General features: G+C 38.8%; 1 protein-coding gene across 5 annotated transcripts; it reads right to left on the reverse strand.

The window, feature by feature from the left end:
- Positions 1-453: 453 nt before the first annotated feature.
- Positions 454-19,897, reverse strand: LOC120545366 (calsenilin-like). 5 transcript variants are annotated; one of them, XM_039779609.1, is made up of 12 exons: positions 19,727-19,897; positions 17,715-17,806; positions 14,059-14,149; positions 11,345-11,519; positions 7,892-7,894; positions 3,381-3,505; positions 2,257-2,326; positions 1,917-1,987; positions 1,686-1,793; positions 1,476-1,580; positions 1,115-1,177; positions 454-1,009 (listed from the first exon to the last, which is right to left on the reverse strand). In XM_039779609.1, the coding sequence occupies exons 1-12, from the start codon at positions 19,769-19,771 to the stop codon at positions 962-964; spliced, it is 996 nt and encodes a 331-aa protein (XP_039635543.1). In that variant the 5' UTR covers positions 19,772-19,897; the 3' UTR covers positions 454-961. The 5 variants fall into 5 exon arrangements, with proteins under 5 accessions (XP_039635543.1, XP_039635545.1, XP_039635544.1 ...); XM_039779611.1 differs by lacking the exon at positions 19,727-19,897 and adding an exon at positions 17,899-18,029; XM_039779610.1 differs by lacking the exon at positions 7,892-7,894.
- Between the last annotated feature and the right edge of the window lie 92 nt (positions 19,898-19,989).

A 19,989-nucleotide genomic window follows, 5' to 3' on the forward strand; every position in this document is an offset into this window, starting at 1 on the left:
TTTAATGAAATATCAACACTGTGATGCTACAAAAAGTTAGAGAGCCTAGAAGGTCGAGAATAAGAGAGATGATCGTCAGAGAAACCAGACTGGACTAAATGAAACAAAAATTAGCAAAATTTCCTTCAGGCAAATTTAAACAACTATGTATTTTTGCTTTGTGTCAGAAGATCCTCTTGAGGGCATACTTTGGACTATTGCCGATTTGTTTAGTATCACTCGTACAATGGCTTACCACATTACATTTTTCATGTTACATGTAGCATGTAGCATGTTGCATTGAACTTTGTTTTATTGCTGTTTTGCAGCTACACAGCTGCATAACTTTAAATATAACACTTTTGATGTAATCATTTGCAAGATGTTAACATTTCTCTAGGGTACAGTAAACATCTCACTGCTTTTACAAATCCCAGCTTTGTGTGTTGTGTAAAAAAAGAAGATAGTCAATAGTTATCAGTATGTGAAGGTTTATATTTATTTCAGTAAGGTTTGGGTCAACATGACAATGACCTGGTATTGCGATTACACTGAAATCTGAAGAACTTAGAAACATAATTATAATCTTTACATTATATATGTAATACAGTAACAAAGTATTCTCATTTGCCAAAGTTTCAAAGTGGTCAACGATAAAACCCCTTGTTTGTGTTCAATGTGGTTTGCATCACATGCTTGCAAGCAGTCATGCTCATCTTGTAATGACATGCTGTATAACAATAAACAAAATTGTCATGCAAAGAAAAAAAATTTCTTTAAGTGATTCTGTGAATTCTGCACATCTCCGCTTAGAACAGTTTGTCAGCAAAAGTAATAGTTTTTGCCACTTTGTATCAAAATGTGTCAAATGTGTTGCACGACCCAGTTTCTCCTCTTTAGGATGGATGAAGTAATTTCAAGCCCAGATGCTTGCAGCTGGAAGAACTATGCAACATTACCGATCCACATCCCTCTACAGAAACTAGATGACATTCTCGAAGAGCTGCATGGAAGCCATTATATTTTCATCCTGTTGAGAAAAGAAAGCAGATGCAAGAGAAAGTATGTCTTTGAGCACAAAGCTGCATGAACTCGGTCAATCACCGCGCGGTAAAACTTGTGTCAGTGAGGTTACCTTTTGGCAAGTTTCTATGAATTCATCAATAGTCACCACTCCATCTCTGTTCCGGTCCATTTTCTGAAATATGTCAGACATGGAAAGGAGAGATTTCATATTTAGTCAAGTATGAAATTATATTAATTTAAGGTAAAAAAGTTTGTTGTGAAATTACATTGATGATGGGCTTTGAAAAGGAGCTTTGTGACATTTATCTGTTCAATTAGATGTTCTTTTTGTGTCATGGGTCAAAAACACTAATCAGGTACAGTGAGTGACACACGCTTGGATCAGTACAATATCTGGATGTAATAATACACAGTATATTTTGATGCCAGAGATTAGGCTGTGTGGTTTAGTGGTTGCAGAGATAACATACCTGGAAGAATTTCTCCACATGCTCATAAGGAGAATCGTCTCGTACACTGGGTAAGGTATACCTGCCCATCATGTCATAAATGGATGTCATTATTGCCATCATTTCCTGCAGGAAACCAAAGAGAGACATACAGTACATCTGCAGAATTGAGGACACTGCAATAGATTTTAGTACATTTTCTAGTAAATGAGAATGGTTTGTTGATTGTACCTCTTTAGTAATGTAGCCGTCTTTGTTGATATCATACAAGTTGAACGCCCATCGAAGTTTCTCTGTAACAGAGCCTCTAAGCAAAACAGATAATCCTATCACAAAGTCCTGAAAAAAGCAATTTTCATTATTAGCTTTCTTTACACAAAAATAAATTGCACTTACAACTGAAACTTAACCTCTGCCACCCCTGATAAATGACCACTAAAATGCAGTCGTTGGTGAACTCACCTCAAACCGGATGGAGCCACTTCTGTCCATGTCAAATGCGTTAAACAAGAAATGTGCATATGTGGTTGCATCTAAGAACAAATAATGTGTTGGAAATGAACAGGAAATGGCAATGTTTAATTACAATATTTATTTAATACTGAGAATCATCACTAGCTTTGCTTGTCTTAAAACATTTAACACCATGTTTTGATGAAGATTAACCACCTCGATTCTCATTGTTCACACATTTTGAAATGAACTTGCTATTCCAAATAGTAGTGAGATTTACAAAGCAGATAGTGAGGACAGTCTGTTTTTTGCTTATGTGCTACCAGTTTGCATTGGTTATATAATGTACCTCCTTGAGGGAAGAACTGTGAGTAAATGGTCTTGAATGTTTCCTCATCCACAAGCCCACTGGGACATTCCTATTGAAAGAAAAACATTTACATCATTTAGGTCAGTGCTTACATCATCATATTAGATTGGTTTAAAATTGTGTCCAAATCTATAGTTGAGATACTATAGAGATAACAATATTGCTTAATAACAGAATTTTAAAGTTAGTGTTACTGATATTCTATTATTGTATCTGGGTGTGCAGACACAGTCTCTGCCTGCAGTGCACTGCAGTTTATGGCCACTAGAGGGCAAGAAGATGTCCCAAAAACCCAAAATGTAATAAAAGGCTGAGACCATCTTCGTTGTTTTCCAGGATTTTCAAATAGAAATGCCCACTCAGCCTTAACAAAAAAGGAGTGATATGTGTTTCCACAGTAAGCTTACCAATAAGGTTATGAATAATGTGAACTTTAGCAGTAGAGGAGTCACCGTTAGCTGTGCTAAGTTTGGAAATAATGGCTTAGAAGCTAAGCAATGTAATGTTTTTACTGTGAACGCCATTTAAGTCAGCGGCAGACCAGCAACTTCTGAGGTTCTGTAAGAGGAAATTAGGAGGGCTGGGACGGGACGAGGGGAACTTGAGGAGGTTCGGGGGTAAGCCCGCCAGCCCGGACCCATTTAAATAAATTGAATGCAATGAACACAGAGCAGATCACAAAAACAGCAATTGGGTTGCAGTTTGTTAATAGCCAGTGTGTGCATTTCAGCTGCCCAGTTTGTAGATGTTAGTTAGATTGCACACACAATATAGTCTAATCACAGCTGGCCTGGCAACCCAAAGCCATAGGTTTGTTTCCAGATTCGTCGGGTGACATTTGATGTCAGAAAAGCATTACACACTTAATGTCTTGCTTTCTGAAGATTTTTTCTGCATCAATTTATGCTGGAAATATCTTTATTTATGGAAAGGGAAACATAGATGACAATTCAAAATATAAAAACATACTCAGTCTCAACTTGCACCCCTGAGCCACCATAATGTCTAATGATATTTGCAAAGATGGAAGCTCATCCTCTTAAATCAAAACCACTTAAGAAGTTATTTGGATGGACAGCTGACTGTGCTGATTGTTTACATACATTTTTGAAGCCTCTGTAAAGCGACTGAAGCTCCTTCCTGGTGAACTGTGTCTGGGCTTGGAGCTGATCGAGGCCCTCAGGTTGATGGCGCACCATTGAGAGTTCTAGATCGCCGTCACAGCTGTCTGTCAGTGGGAAACAGAGAAAACAGGGGTGGGGTGGAAAAGATGGGGAAAAAGAAAAAGGGAGGATAATAACAATAAGAGAAGAAAGACAAAAAAAAACAAAGGAAGGGGAGGAGTTGAAAATACTAGAAAAAAACAAATAGATGGGAGGCAAAAAAATATCTGCACATAAATCAACACGCTCACCATCTTCACATAAACAAGGAAGGTTTAAGAAGGAAAGGTAAGACAAGGAAATGGGTGGGAAGATAAAAGGGAGTTAGAAAAATGAACAGTATTGGTGAAATTTGATAAAAGAAGAGACCATGGGGAAGATGTATGGACATTTTTTGATAGAGTAGTGGGAAAAAATGATGAGTATAAAGGACCTTGTAGCTAGGAGAAATTAGGGTGGTTAGAAGAAATAAGCAGATACACTGTATGGCAGAACAGTTTGTTAAGGAAAAAAATACAGGACAATTTGGCTGTGTCCGAAATAACTCCCTCTTTTACTAATTCTCTGTTCCCTACATAATAAACACACAATAGGTTACTCTATAGTAAGGAATATATTGACATTTCTGACACTAGTCACAAATCACTAGTCACAATCATTTTTGTGCCGTCACTAACAGGGGTAGAGTGACATTTTTAGCAAAAGTAGTGTTCTAAACCTATTTTTTTTGCTAAGGAAGTGGGAGGAATTATTACAAGAAACTGGACAAATAGTGGTATGAAGAAATTAGGGAGCAATTAGAGACACAGCCTTTGACTTGCCATATAATCAAGTGTCAATAATTAACATTGATGAAGTCTCTGTGCCAGTATGCTCAACATCACACTCAATGCAGCCATAATGATGTTATCAGTAACACTTTGTTTGACAAGTCTTGATGTCCAAAAGGGAAAACGGGGTTATTATATCAGCCAACGTAAAAGGTAAGTTCAATAAAAAAGGAGGTGGAATAAGTTTAGGGAGACAGCTGGGATGGAATTAAACTTAATAGTAATACTTAGAGGAATACCACTTTGAGTTACTCACCATCTTTAAGAGCAAAAACACAAATGGGGAGTTGGAAAAGACCAGACCAGGAAGAGATGGTGATGAAGAAATGAGAGGGGGAAAAGAACCGTTAAAATATTTGGCTCGATATCTACAAGTTACCCAAATTTACCAACACAGTGAACACATTATTAAAGGAACGATTCCCATTTAAAAAACAACAAGAACATTAACATGCCAATATGTACACTGACAGAGTTTTTACGGTTGCTGCAAATGTTCAGGGCCAGTATGAACTATTACAGCAGCCTAAAACTCTTTCTGTGAGTGTTGTTTTAAATTGTTTTAAGAAGACGTGAAACTGCCCTTTAATATTTTATAACTGCGCTCACTCATAATTTTAGCATCACTATTGCAGTCAACAAAATAACCAGAACGTTTTAACAAGATTATTGTTCTAATGCTACACAGAACACCAAAGACAAATGTTTTAACATACAAACATCTCTTTATGTCTTACCTTCCAGTGACAAGGGCTCCCAAACCCCAAACTGTTTGAGCACGACAACAAACAGTCCGATAACAACAGCAATGGCAATTACTTCCATGCCATCCAATCCCATTGTTGCCTTGCATTAGATCCCGCCTGTACAAAAGCCCTTTTAAAAAAACTTAATGTTAACTTCCTCCTATTTTTTATCAGTGTTTTTGAACAGGCATCAGCAGTTATATTCACTTCAATAAAACCCCTGACTTAAACCACTGACCAGTTAGACAGTAGATTGCCTGCAGAGCATCCTCCTTTAAGTTCAAAGTCCATCATGTGCAAATAAATATCGAATTTGCAGAGTGTTAATCCCCCAAAATGATCCAAAGCTTTCTCCACACGCATATGATCCAGATCTGTTACTACTCGCTGGCATTTAACCCCCTGGCCAAAATTCATTTTAGGATCTCTCCCACAACTCCATCAAGTCAGGGGCTCCACGCCCCACTCACTCCATCTCCTCTCACTCTGTCCTGAGCTGTGTGTGTGTGTGTGTGTGTGTGTGTGTGTGTGTGTGTGTGTGTGTGTGTGTGTGTGTGTGTGTGTGTGTGTGTGGCTATTTGAGGTTGGTAAGGGCGGGGGGTGGGGGGTTGTTACTTAAGGAATCTTCTTTACTAATAGTCTCTGATTGACAGTTCGTGCTGTCTTTATTTGCTCAGTCATTTCAAAGATGCAAAGCTGTAAAACCAAGCATTGATCCACATCCGCTGATGGCTGGGCTATGAACAGCACTTAGAATGAAGGAGCCTGCCCTGCCCTGTGTGGCGCTGCTTGTGTCTAGTAGAACGTTCAGCCATACACACGCTCCATAACTCAGGAGGATTCACTCACAGCTTAAAAACACTGTGACCGTTGTAAGTGTAGAAACAGTGCTTTGTTTATGGCATTGTAGTTAAGAATAATAAAGTTAAAGTGAATTATTGCTGTGCTGCAAAGGCGAGCTACACACCTCAGAGATCAATTTGTAGCGTGTGTAAAATGCTCCACATAACATACATCCAGAGTAGTTTTTAATTTTTTGTTGTTTAGATATGAGTGAGTCTTGATATGATTATAATATGAGGGAGGACAATGAGAGTGAAGAAGAATTTAAGTATAGTTCACTGCTGATGACTCTGCACAACATAATGGACTGAGTTAAAGTACGGGGTGGGGGGGTGGAGGGCAAATCAATTGTTGAGAGGTAAAATATTGGTCTTAGAAGAGGGAGAGAAAACAGGCCAGAAATGCATTTCAATAGCCGAGGAGGGTTTGTGTAAATGGACTCATCCTTAATGTGTGATAATCTGGGATGATGCCGCTCCAAAAATACTAAAATAAATTTGATGCTATGGTTCCAGTGCTACACTTGTATGCCTGTATTGTGTACATTGTATACTTTTAAGATTCCAGAGTGCGATTTTGATGTCATATAGTGCAAAGTATTTGCTGTTTTCTTGTAGTAAGTTATCTATTATACACTCACCTAAAGGATTATTAGGAACACCATAGTAATACCGTGTTTGACCCTATCCTATCAATATGGGCCAACATTTCTAAAGAATGCTTCCAGCACCTTGTTGAAGCAATGACACAAAGAATTAAGGCAGTTCTGAAGGCAAAAGGGATCCCCCACACCATTACACCACCACTACCAGCCTGCCCAGTGGTAACAAGGCATGACGGATCCATGTTCTCATTCTGTTTACGCCAAATTCTGACTCTTCCATCTGAATGTCTCAACAAAAATCGAGACTCATCAGACCAGGCAACATTTTTCCAGTCTTCAACTGTCCAATTTTGGTCCGTTCATGCAAATTGTAGCCTCATTTTCCTATTTTTAGTGGAGATGAATGGTACCCGGTGGGGTCTTCTGCTGGTGTTGCCCATCCGCCTCAAGGTTGTTCGTGTTGTGGCTTCACAAATGCTTTGCTGCATACCTTGGTTGTAACAAGTGGTTATTTGAGTCAAAGTTGATCTTCTATCAGCTTGAATCAGTCAGCCCATTCTCCTCTGACCTCTAGCATCAACAAGGCATTTTCGCCCCCCAGGACTACAGCATACTGGATGTTTTTCCTTTTTCAGACCATTCTTTGTAAACCCTAGAAATGGTTGTGCGTGAAAATCCCAGTAACTGAGCAGATTGTGAAATACTCAAACCAGCCCGTCTGGCACCAACAACCATGCCACACTCAAAGTTGCTTAGATCACCTTTCTTTCCCATTCTGACATTCAGTTTGGAGTTCAGGAGATTGTCTAGACCTGGACCACACCCCTAAATGCATTGAAGCAGCTTCCATGTGATTGGTTGATTAGATAGTTTCATTAACGTGAAATTTAACAGGTGTTCCTAATAATCATTTAGGTGAGTGTATATCATATTAGTTCCCTATTGCTTATTCTCTATAAAAGTCCTTGCACTTGCTCTTGCTCTTGTGTGTCTGATGAAATCTTGTTTGCCAAGTTGCATCAGCATCTGAAATAAAATGGTAAACTGAGTTTTGCATTGGACATACTTGACCTTCCAAAATGATATGCTTAGTTTTGCCGTACATGATTCAGCAGTGTATAAACTGTGAGATCAGAAGTGATGGATCGCACAGCTGATAAAATGGTGCAACTAGTTATCCTTTACATACAAATATGGATTTTTGCAGGGTTTTTGATTCTACTTCACCAGACAGAAACACATTTAGACATTACAGAACATGCAAGATGTATGAACTCATGTTGGAATTCACCTGCCAAACAACATAATGCAGCATTATTCTGTTTAATGCACCCTAAGTGCTGATCTATCGCTGTTCCTCTATTAAATACAGACAAGTGAGGTGGCGTAAGCATGCAGAGATGCAGACAGTGCACCCATCAGTCTCACCATCTGGTTTTAATGACTGCCGTGAGAGCAGCATTACAGTTCAGCGCCTAAGCCCATCTATCAAAAACTGCCACACAGGTTCTCGTCACACAATTAAATACCCTGAATTTTGCTCTCTCTCAGCCTTTTTCTTAGTGCATGCTTTTAGCTCGTTCATTGATTTTTGTGCATTTTATTTTTGGCAAGAAATTACCTTTCTAGAGAGGCTTCACACACACACACACACACACACACACACACACACACACACACACACACACACACACACACACACACACACACACACACACACACACACACACACACACCTTGCATTGTGCAAAGGAATCCACCTGCCCTATAATATGCTTTTTGGTTGTCCAAGTGCAAATATAGTTTCTAAACATGCATTGCAAACACTAACTACCAGAGAAACTTTACAATGAAAAGGTATGACAGGCATTCTAAATGCCATTATTATGTTGGTATTTCCATCATCGTTGTGGGCTATTCACAGGTAGCCATACCTCTCCTTTTAACAGCTGATATGATTTGACAGAATGCACAAATGTTTTCACACTCTGTAATATTATATGACAGTCGTCAAGGAGAAGAGTGTGCAGGAGGCCCAGCAGCAGCCACAATGGGGACCTCCAGACTGGAATATTTGGCCAATTCACACATTGCTGCAGCTGCACAGCAAAAATACACTTGTTTCCTTTACTAACACTAGATAACAGCTCAAACACATAAACAAAACAAAGAAACTTCTCACATATGTACAATATGCTGTAATTAGTTGTGCAAGATCACCTCAGAGGACATTCAAAAAGCCAATTTATGACTGAAAAAAAAATGTCACTTGTCATTTGAATGAGTGTGGTGTGTGAGCTGGTCCAGACTGTGTTGTAACAGTGTACCAGTGGGTTTGCTAATGTTTAGTGTTAAGAAAACTGGTCGATCTCTACTGGAAACAATCATATTCAGTATGAGGTGGCAAAGTGGAAGTTCTATCTCTATCTAGTACAACAAGTACAGTAGCATCTAAAAACCTTTGTTTTCATGTCTTACACAACATAAAAGTGCAACATCCTCTGCTGATGTTGTGTGATAATGATTGTATTTTTTTCACTTTCATAACTATAGAATATGTAATGTATATCATGTTGTGTATTACGTCATGGAACCCAACACCTTTTTCATCAGTAAACAGCAATTCCACATTTTTCAGCATTTTTTCAAATGTTAGGATTATTTATTTGTGTGAGATAAAAATGTCACTGGAAACGACCTTGCATTTTTTGGGGTTTGTTCTATATGAAATACACCTGTTTGAGAGTGAGTGCAGACCACCTTCTGTTAGAGGCAGTGGTGCAGGAGACACTCAGGTGCTATAATGTTCACAGACCACTAGATGGGGATCAAGTTGTTACAAAGTAGAGGATGTCTGCTTATCCCCTCAACAAATATTTACATTTTAATATGTAACCAATGCCCCTGATGGATAGATATTATTATAAGGGATAATAATGATTTATTTGAGCTAGTAGAATGCAATGCTGACACATGTTTCAGTGCCTTCCTACTGCAGATACATTTAAAGGCCTAATCAAGAAAAGATCTATACCACGGGTCTTCAACATTTTTTAAACCAAGGACCCCTTAACTGAAAGAGAGACGGATCAGGGACCCCCTACTACATATATTGTATAAAATGAAATTGCATATTAAACTGGGCCTACAATATCTTGTAGGGCACCCTAAAGCCTTTATACATACCTTTTTATTGCATAAAATAATATAAGCTATTAAAATAATACTTGTCATGATTTTATAAATAATGTTTTAATGTTAAACATACATGTGGCACAGTGAATCCTTAGGATTAACTGTGTGGATGCTACCTTACCTACAGTATCTCACAAAAGTGAGTACACCCCTCACATTTTAGTAAATATGTCATTATATCTTTTAATGGGACAACAGTGAAGAAATGACACTTTGCTACAATGTAAAGTATTAAGTTTACAGCTTGTATAACAGTGTAAATGTGCAGTCCCCTCAAAATAACTCAACATACAGCCATTAATGTCTAAACCGCTGGCAACAAAAGTCAGTACACCCCTATGTTAAATTCCCATAGAGGCTGGCAGATTTTTATTTTTAAAGGCCAGTTATTTCATGGATCCAGGATACTATGCATCCTGATAAAGTTCCCTTGGCCTTTGGAATTAAAATAGCCCCACATCATCACATGCCCTTCACCATACCTAGAGATTGGCATGGGTTAGATTCCATTACTAGGTATAAAGCAAGGTTTAAAGCAAGACAAAGGGGTCATGACCCCCCCCCCCCTCCCACGGGTCCCGGACCCGCTGTTGAAGATCACTGATCTAGACCATTTCCCTGCTGTTCAAAGTACACTAGTTCAAACTAGGGACATTAAGTGATGGCTTGTCAGCCATCAGAGCATTTGTCCTGATACTGTTTTCAGCCTGTCTGAGGCACATGGCCATCTGTCTGTTGGCAGAGAGAGATGTCAGCAGTAAACAAGTCAGGATGACAACAAACGGTCATTTCTGGAAACCGCAGAGGAGATATTTTGTCTGCTCATCACTGTTTGTTACCCAGGCTGATAAAAGTCATCAGAGGGGAAATAATCAATGCATGTTGAAATAAGGGAATTATGAGATATTGCTTGGACAGATTGCACAAATGAATGTCTATCCTGCCTGTCAAGTGCATGCACACAGAATGACAATGTCAATAATTTAGGTATAAAGCAAGACAAAGGGGTCATGTAAAGGGGCAGTGAGTGGAAGACACTGTGCTCTTCAGCTTAAGAATGTGCCACTTCTTCTTTCGTGATACAAAGCTATATATATTTATAATTTTGTTATCATTTCATTATAAATGATGTTATTTGAATTAAACTTACTTAAAATTTAAGCTAGACCTTAAGATGAAATCATGCCTTATAATTTCTACGAGGTAAAGCGGTCAGACAAAAGCAACAACAGTTGTGTGCGTGTGTGAGGGGGGAGATGTAGTGGATCATCACACTTAATTAGTTGAAAAAGAACTAGAGATGAGAGTGAAAGCGGCAGTGGCCCATTCATTTACTGATAAGCTGCTGAAATGAAGTGACGTTTGGTGAAGAGAGAGGTCTGTGCTGTAAACACAAATGAAGGACAAAAAGAGCGATAACATACTGTAGATATACATATATATATATATATTTATATATATATATATATATATATATATATATATATATATATACTTTATATACTGTAGATGGGGTAGATGCTTTAAAATGAATGTATTCTGTTTAGATTTAAGGCCTGCTGACTACTGTCTCTCCCTCCTGCTTTGCTTTGAGTCCCACTTCCCCTGCTGTCACAGTCACACACAATCATGCAGATATTCAATACACTGTGTTGTTGTTGAGTGTGTTTCTTTATGTGCGTGTACCTGGCCCTTGTTGCGTGGTACTGGCGATAATCCACTTGACGAGACAACAATTCATCAAAGATTTACGTGTGAGCCGTGGTTTCTGCCACTTGGAGCTGTCTGTCTGTCCACCCGGGTTTGGATCTTTCCCGTTGGCATCAGGCAGCAGGCCGCCATCCACTGCCTTCTCATCCGCCTGAGAAAGACAGAAAAGAGAAGATAGACCTTATGGTGCTAGTTACAGAAAGCAGAAGGTCCTTAACACTTAATGTAAGATCCTGAAACAAGACATATAACTTGTCTGATAAGGATCTAAGCACATTTTCCTCTGGTATAACTTTCCGTAAATGCACTTTAGGAAGCGCAAGTTATAAATTGATGTAGGTTTTTATTCACAAGGTGGTATGACAACAATAGTTTTGGCACTGGCAAGCTAGATCTGCTTTCATGTGACGATATAATATTTCTATGACGAAACGTAACAAGACTCTTGTGACAGCTGGACCAGCAGCAGGAGTTACATTCAGACATCCAGCCAACTGGTGTGTATGGATGAACAGATCGACACTTCAGTAATCAATACTTCAATATTCAAATGCTGAGAAATGTATGTGGTTGCACGGCTCTTTTGGATTCTTCCAGACTATTTGTAACTACATGCTGTACTTATTGCATTGAGCATATTTTAACATTGCAGTTAGAAAAGAATCAATCTTTGTATGTATTATACAGATTAAAATAAATTAAAGACATTTTAAATATGCTTAGTTTCCAGAAAAAGAAAAAGAAGAAAGAATTGGGAAAAATCTAATATTCTTGTAACATGAGCACTATTACATATATTATAGATATTTTCACCACACATTTTCTCAACTCACACTGAATGCCCACACTCAGTGTTTCTATATTCTGTTAAATATTTCAGTGATAACAAAGCTTGAGATTTCTGACTTGGTGAATTTAAATAGCACAATGGATCTACTGTAAAATAATCCAAAAATGATCTGTGAGGCTTTCGTATTTCCATTTTGAAAATTTTGTTTCCCAGGGTTTTTCAGTTCCATACAGTATGTGTTGATTCATAGCCACTGCCAGTGTGATTGTAGACTATACTGTCCTTCCTTCCTTTTGTCATTTGATTATTTAGAGCCAGTTTGATATAACTTGGGCTTTTTTGTCTTTTCTTAATGCTTTTCTTTGTCTCTGCAAGTATTTTACTTGCTTATGATAAAGGGCTTTAAGAGGTTGTAATGTAAAGAGTTTGTACAGAAAATAGATAGAACTACTGGGGTGCTCCTCTCCCCTCGGCCCACTTTTTGAATATGAAAGGATGCCAAAGCATCCAGCATCGAGAATGTCGCTCAATAATTCACACTCCTTAAAACTGCATCAATAAAAGATCAGAGTTGGCTGCCACGGACTGGTGCGGTGAAAGATGACTACGAGTGGTCTGATGATTGATTGACCCTCCAAAAGCCACATAAACAGGCGCGTGCGCGCACACACACACACACACACACACACACACACACACACACACACACACACACACATACATACACACACACACACAACACACACACACCTGGAGTGTCTTATGCTTAGGGTTAAAAGAGTTAAAAGAGCTGCTACTCTCCACTGCACTTTAATACTCTGTGCCCAAGCTGCTCCTATATGTCTATATGCTGTATTTTATGTGTTGTTTTATTCTATTTATTTCCTTGTTTTATACTGACACAAGCTGGAGGAACAATATTAAACACAGTACACATGAAAATGAAAATAAAGTAAATCTTGAATCTCGAATCATGAATTGTTTGTATATCAAGCAAACTATAAAAAAAACTTGAGTCAAACTAAATCATCCGTGACTCACTTAGAATTTCTGACGCCATGTTGAGAAACTGGTCTAAAAGATCTGAAGAGGAAGGTGATTTTGGGTCTAAACATCCAGAGCACTGCCTTATTCAAAATACTGAAGCCATGTGTGCCGAGTAGTGAGATGCTCCCTGCGATCATCTAAGTTATCATGAATGCTGAGGGTGATCATCCTCCACTGATCATCACAAATGTTGCAACAAAGACACAGCCTAATATCTGACAACATTATTTCTTCCGGCACAGTTGCAAAAGAGGCAGTTGACAGCTAATTCAGTTAAACGCTGTTCGTATCCTGCTGCCTGCACAGACATGACTATTTACCACCTGTGATGCTTTTACTTTTTGCCATATTGCTAAGATGTTTTGGCCTGAAGTTAACTAAACGGTATTCATGAAAACACTGAATATTGTATTACAGTAGTATCTGCATGGAGGCTAGCTTGACATAAAGTGCATGTGCCCTTTATTCAAAGTTTGAAATCACCCATTTACTCTATGTACTGTACTTAAGTTGAGTGCTTGTACTTAAGTACTTAATTTACTGTAATGCCACTTCTATACTTCCACTTCACTACATTTCAGATGGAAATATTGTATTTATAATCAACTACATGTGGATTAAAAGTACAATATATACTTATATTGCATATAAAGTGGTTCAAGTTAACCAGCCAACATAAAATATAAAATAATGTTCAGGTATGTGTCAAGACTTTAATAAGACAAATATAGCAAGTTAGCTACCATATACACTATAATCACATAAATGAATATTACCATGATTAATGATTCTGCATTCTAGTCTATCCCAGCATACGTAAATTAAAGCATATAGTAATGCATGTTAATTGTACCTGCATTGCGTCTGGATGTGTGTTGCTGTTTTGCAGAACAGATCGCTGCAATCCTCCTCTACTGGCTCGCTTCGAACGTCCCTGAAGTGATCTGCAGCAGCATGCAGAGAGGCAGAGACAAAAGTGGTATTTGAAGGAGGAGCAGAGCTGCTCTGAGTGCTGAGCTCACACACTGAGCTGAGTATAAACATAAAAGTACAATCATCACAGCTACAGATAAACTAACGCTCAAACCTGAAGAGTCAGAGGATTAAAGCATGATTCAGGCAGTGATCTGCAGGAGAGTCGTGATCCTCAACAGCTACTGTAAGAGCATCAAAAGCTGCTCCCAGCAAGTGAAGAGGAGGCAAACAATTTATAGAGCGACAGAAGGAGCGAAGTGTGGATGAGGTGTTTGCATCGTGACACATATTATTAGAAGTGCCAGACATATTATAACCTGCAGTGATAGTGTGTGGGTCCAAACTCAGACAGGCGCTAACAGTGTGACTCTCTGAGGAAATTAAAAAGGAATGCTGTTTCATACTCACATACTGTCAAACTAATTTACTGATTTTATACAGTAGCTCTATGTGCTTGCTCCAATATAATGATGATAATAATAATAATAATAATAACAGGAGGAGTATTAGATTTACCGTCCCCCCCGACCCCACACCAATGGATCAGACAATCTTGCTTTCAAGCTGCTTTCTCAACAATTTCTTACTTTTATCCAGTTTGTTTTTGGGGGGCAAACTGTGTCACTTTCTTCTAGATGAAAAAGTCATACAGGATTTGTTGACATCTGTATCAAAATGCAAAACTGTATTCAGTGTATTATAACAATCATAATGTACTATTCAGAGAAGATCTTACATAACAGACTCTTTATTTATACAGTTTTATTTTTTAGTACCATTTTAGTTATTTCACTGCTTAAAAATATTAATATTACAATATTTATTGTGTGGTGGTCTCCCTGATACATGATGGTGACATTAGGTGGTTTGTTGTTTGGTTGGCTCTTTCCAATGTTCTCAAACTACAGAAAACAACAGAACTACCCATCAACATTGAATAAACAGGCTGCATGTAGATTTATAATGTACTAAAAGTAAGCAGTATGCTGCAACATCCCTTCATTTGACTTTGAAATGTGACATTATAGCCCAGTTTGAGCACACTTTGTACTGTGCACCTGCTTGTGCCCATGGTTTCACATTAACTTGGAAGGTAAATGAATACGCGTTCAGGAAGCTCCTGTGCCCGAAGTATGCTCTGACATTGCCTCTGCATCTGCTTAAGGGTCATTAGGAGAGAGGAAGGGGGCTTTCATTGTTGGGGGGGGAAGCTGAGAAAAACAGAGGAGAGAAAGAGAGAAACATTGGTTGGGTGAAGAATTAAATATGTATTTCACTTTATGGGCAGTCTTCTTTTATTCAAGATGAGCAATCAACACTGGATTAGAAACCAGCACTGCATTGTGCATGCCAGTGTGTGCATTCCTTTGTAAAATAAATACACTTTATTTTTTTCTAAATGCTAAAAATGCTGGTATTTAGCAGGTTTAATGTCTATATGGTGTTCCTTATCTTAGTTTTGCTATGGGTAGCATTATTGCATTTGCTAATTAGCAATAACCACAAACATTTGAGGTTGACAGGAATGTCATTAGTTTTACAGGTATTTATATCATAAACCAAAGTATTTGACAATTAAATTTTTTTACTCAATGATGGTGCTAAAGTAAAAGTCAGGGGATCATCAAAGTTATTTTAGCCGTGCCACTAGCAAGGCTAAAAAGTATAAAATACAAGCAATTTTAAATTGAAATTAGATAATTAAATTTACATATAATTTGCTTAAGATACTTCTTAGATGTCAGAGAACAAATTCATTGAGAATAATATCTTTACCACTATTACCGCCATCATCATAACTTGAGAAATTCAATATTCTATACTGTCTGTCCTTGTGCTTCTTATCTTCTTACAGGTCGCTCACTCCTGCAGACACTGAGGTTATTTTTAGCTTTTAAGTTCCAGCTTGGGGTTTTATTGAGAGTGTGTGTGTTTAGTGCAGATGTGCCTTGTGTGTGTGTGTGTGTGTGTGTGTGTGTGTGTGTGGGTATGTGTCTTTTTTTTCTCTCTGTCCTCATAAATGTTGCATTTTTTCCATAATTTGCCACAAACACTCACATGCATGGCTGCACACATTTGTGCACATGTTCTCACTTTGTCTCCAGCTATGCCACAACTATCCACTGCTTCTCATCCTTTTGTATGATAAGAGACACAAACATAGCCTAGAAATGACTCTGGAAAGGACTCTGATGAAGATGTAATCTTACATCGAAACGTTAGTCACTGTTATGCACCTTAAGAAATAAAGCCATCAAGTAAGAAGACATCTGTGTTGCACCGGCAATTTTTTGCTATTTTATAGCCTAGAAATGTAACATTGCAACCTGTTTATGAGTTATAGAAAATATATACTGTAGGTGTTCATGTAATGGGGCAGATGAGGATAAACAGCCTCACAGCAAAGAGGATATATCCCGAAAGTTCCAAACACAAAGCAAAAATATTGAAGAAGCAAATTAAAATCTCCACGCTATCCCAATAAAAAAAAATGTGTTGTTTTAAAAACAAATCTGACTTTGGCAAGAGATCTCTCTAAGAAGTAACATATGAATAAGACTAAGAGCCTACTACAGCCATGTTTTAGGGACTGAGAGGCTGTGCTTTGAGCTAAATATTAACATCAGCATGCTAACATGCTCATAATTACTGTAAACGCTTTGAGTGAAAAGCAGAAACGTCTGTTGTCTGTGTTTTTGCAGTCTGAGTTTTAGGGGTTTAGTGCACCACCTCACTCGCTTGCAGTTATGGAGCAAGAAATTTAATTGTTTTCCACACTTGATGCAATACTATAACAACTTCACTTACCCTCTGCTGCACCCCACTCAAATCCTTCCTGACCCATGAGGTTTACAGGAATCATAATGCCAACCCATGTCAACGTTTAATTAACTCAACAATCCTAATCCGTGTCCTGTGTTAATTATGTGTGTGCAGCCCTGGGCAGCTCTGAACGTGGTCATTTTATCAAGGACCATTGAAGGTTAGTTGAAGTTAATTACACTGTGTGCCATCAGTGGACTTATTCTCCACTAAAATCTCAGTGAATGTGGAATACAGCAGACAAAAGTTTCACATCATATCTCCTCTTCCTTCTTGCATATATTTTCCAGTCATTACATATCATAACTAATGCGACACATCCACCATATCTGACCTGATTTATTGCAGGGCGATTGGATTGGATAGTCCGACATGTGTTCATCTTATGTAATATTTCATGCTTTCACATGTAATAAGGACATGTTGTGTACACAAAAGCGTGTGCAGGAGAGATAAGAAGCAACGTATAAAAAAAACTGGGAAACTCAAGGCAAGACAAACAGAATGACATAAAATAAAAAATAATAAGGGAGAGAAAGAGTTAGCCAGTTTGATTGCTATGTCAATCATCCCAATCATAGGTGGAGCAGGAGCATTGTCTTTGTTTATGGGCATTTGAAAACATGCACACAAGTTTTGCAAAATATAAATATGTAAAATGTTTTATGATTGTGGAACAAGTAGGACATGTCGCTCTACAGGGCTTCATACCTGTGAATGTTCAGCACCACAGACAGCTCCAGCAGCTCCTCAGCACCATGGAGAGCGTCTGAGTTCAAAGGCGCAATCCTCCTGGTGGTCCACTAAACCACAGGGAGAGGAGACAGAGGTGAGCTACTACTGGATATGTTAGTGCTGTCACACCTGCCTCGTCTCACCACCGATTTATTTGTACCTGCTCCCTCACACACAGCTTCATCAGCTCCTCATCACTCTGTCATCCTGGTCACGGCCTTTGCCTTATACCGTAAGTCTGTGGGAAACAAACTTGATAATGATAGTACAATGCACACAGATAGAAAAATAATAATTGTTTCTCATTTGCTTTCCATTATTTACAACTTGCGCACTCATCTGTTTCCTCCCTGATTTCCGAGCCCAGGGGCCTCTCTGCTACTAGAACTACATTTTTGTAAGTAATTAACTGATTTAATGTTTACTTGCTCTACATATTATTGTACCACATATTTGTTTTCTTTCTGTTTTTTTGGAATTAGCACTTCAGTTTCTTGTGTTTCTACTTTTACTTCACTGCATTTTGTAAATTTATAGTTTCATTAACAGATACTTTAAATGTCCCATGGCATGAAAATTTCACTTTATGAGGTTTTTTAACATTAATATGCGTTCCCCCAGCCTGCCTATGGTCCCCAATTGGCTTTAAATGGTGATAGGTGTAAACCGAGCCCTGAGTATCCTACTCTGCCTTTGAGAAAATGAAAGCTCAGATGGGCCGTTCTGGAATCTTGCTTGTTATGAGGTCATAAGGAGCAAGGTTACCTCCCCTTTCTCTGCTTTGCCCGCCCAGAGAATTTGACCCACCCACGAGAAAGAGAGTGAAGTCATGGCTTGCAAATGAGCAAAGCATGGCAGTTGGTCAAGGCCACATCTCCACCCTCCACCTTGCCCCCCCCCTCTCCTCCTCAATAGCATTTAAAGATACAGACACAGAAATGGCACATCCTAAGGAGAGCTCATTGTGGGACTGGCTCTAGTGGCTGTAATTCTGCACCAAGGCTGAATTTCGGGAAAGAGACTTCAGATACAGTATTAGGGGACCACTAAGGTCTATAGAAAAGCATCCAAAGAGCACCATGTCATGGGACCTTTAAGAGTTTTCACTCACTAACCATATTGTACTTTATAATCATTCATCTAATTTTTATTTTCAGTTTGGACACCAGATGTCACCATTGTCTATGTCAAGTTAGCTGCTGAGCTGCTCGCTGTCTCCGGCTTTTCAGGGATACAAGTTCTCTCTTCAACAAGAGACTCAAAACGTTTAAATACACTCCACACACCAGATAAGATGTTAAATGTCCTATATTTGTGTATCTCCCTCTCTCTCTCACACACACACACAAACACACATGCATTTTAAAATGTACACTTTCTGACCTTTAAATATGTTCCAGTGTATAATCACATGATCTGTTTTGACTTTAGTGTGATTAGCCTGCCTGATGTACCACTGTAATATTTAAACTGTTCACATACTGATACGTGCCAGGGTTCTTTTGCTTTGTAGCAAGTCACTTGATAAGTCTGTTGTGAATAAACTCTAGTTTACTGGACAAATGTTCCAGCCCTCAGGGACCAGGCTGTAAATATCTGTTACGATAACTGGATGGGGAAAAAGAAACTCCCAGTATTTGTATTTCCCCATGGTCGAGCTTTCTGCCTGCAGGACGTTTTTCTTTCTCTATGTAATCTCTTAATGATCTTGTTTACCCTTCAGCAACAATGATTACTTACTTGGCAGAGAGCATTGCCATAAAAATAAGCAGGAACTATGTTACTGCTCACAGACTTCTTGTTGTCTCTCTCAGTCTCAAACACACTTTGGCACACACACACACACACACACACACACACACACACACACACACACACACACACACACACACACACACACACACACACACACACACAGGATTTACATTTTTTTGTAGTTACTCGACAGCAGATTAAGAGTTTGGTGAAGCAGGATTTCTTGCACTTACTGGCCAGACTTCACTAAAGAAAAATGGCAAGGATAGAATATCCATGGTCCGCCTCGGTTTCCTGAATAAGATGTGACGTCAGTCTGTAGGAAGAAGGGGGGCCCTTTGAGATCCCCTTACTATCTGCTGAGGATGTAAAAGGCTGTGGCTGCTTCAGCACCACCCACTTCATTTCCCCACAATCAACAGGAAGACTGGAGGCCAAAGAAAGCAGCCACACTCTACAGGAGAGGAAGGACGTGGAGGTCCAGCTGTACACTCAG

The sequence above is a fragment of the Perca fluviatilis genome, chromosome 17, assembly GCF_010015445.1.
Source record: "Perca fluviatilis chromosome 17, GENO_Pfluv_1.0, whole genome shotgun sequence".
Lineage (NCBI taxonomy): Eukaryota > Metazoa > Chordata > Actinopteri > Perciformes > Percidae > Perca > Perca fluviatilis.

What these genes read in the sequence shown, in the direction of transcription:
- LOC120545366 (XM_039779609.1), bottom strand. Translation starts at nt 19,771, where the DNA reads ATGGATATTCTATCCTTGCCATTTTTCTTTAGTGAAGTCTGGCCA. An exon ending in GTGGTGCTGAACATTCACAG is followed by an intron (nt 14,150 to 17,714) that starts GTATGAAGCCCT and finishes ATGCTGCTGCAG; the next exon opens with ATCACTTCAGGGACGTTCGA. An exon ending in TCATAGAAACTTGCCAAAAG is followed by an intron (nt 1,010 to 1,114) that starts GTAACCTCACTG and finishes TTTTCTCAACAG; the next exon opens with GATGAAAATATAATGGCTTC.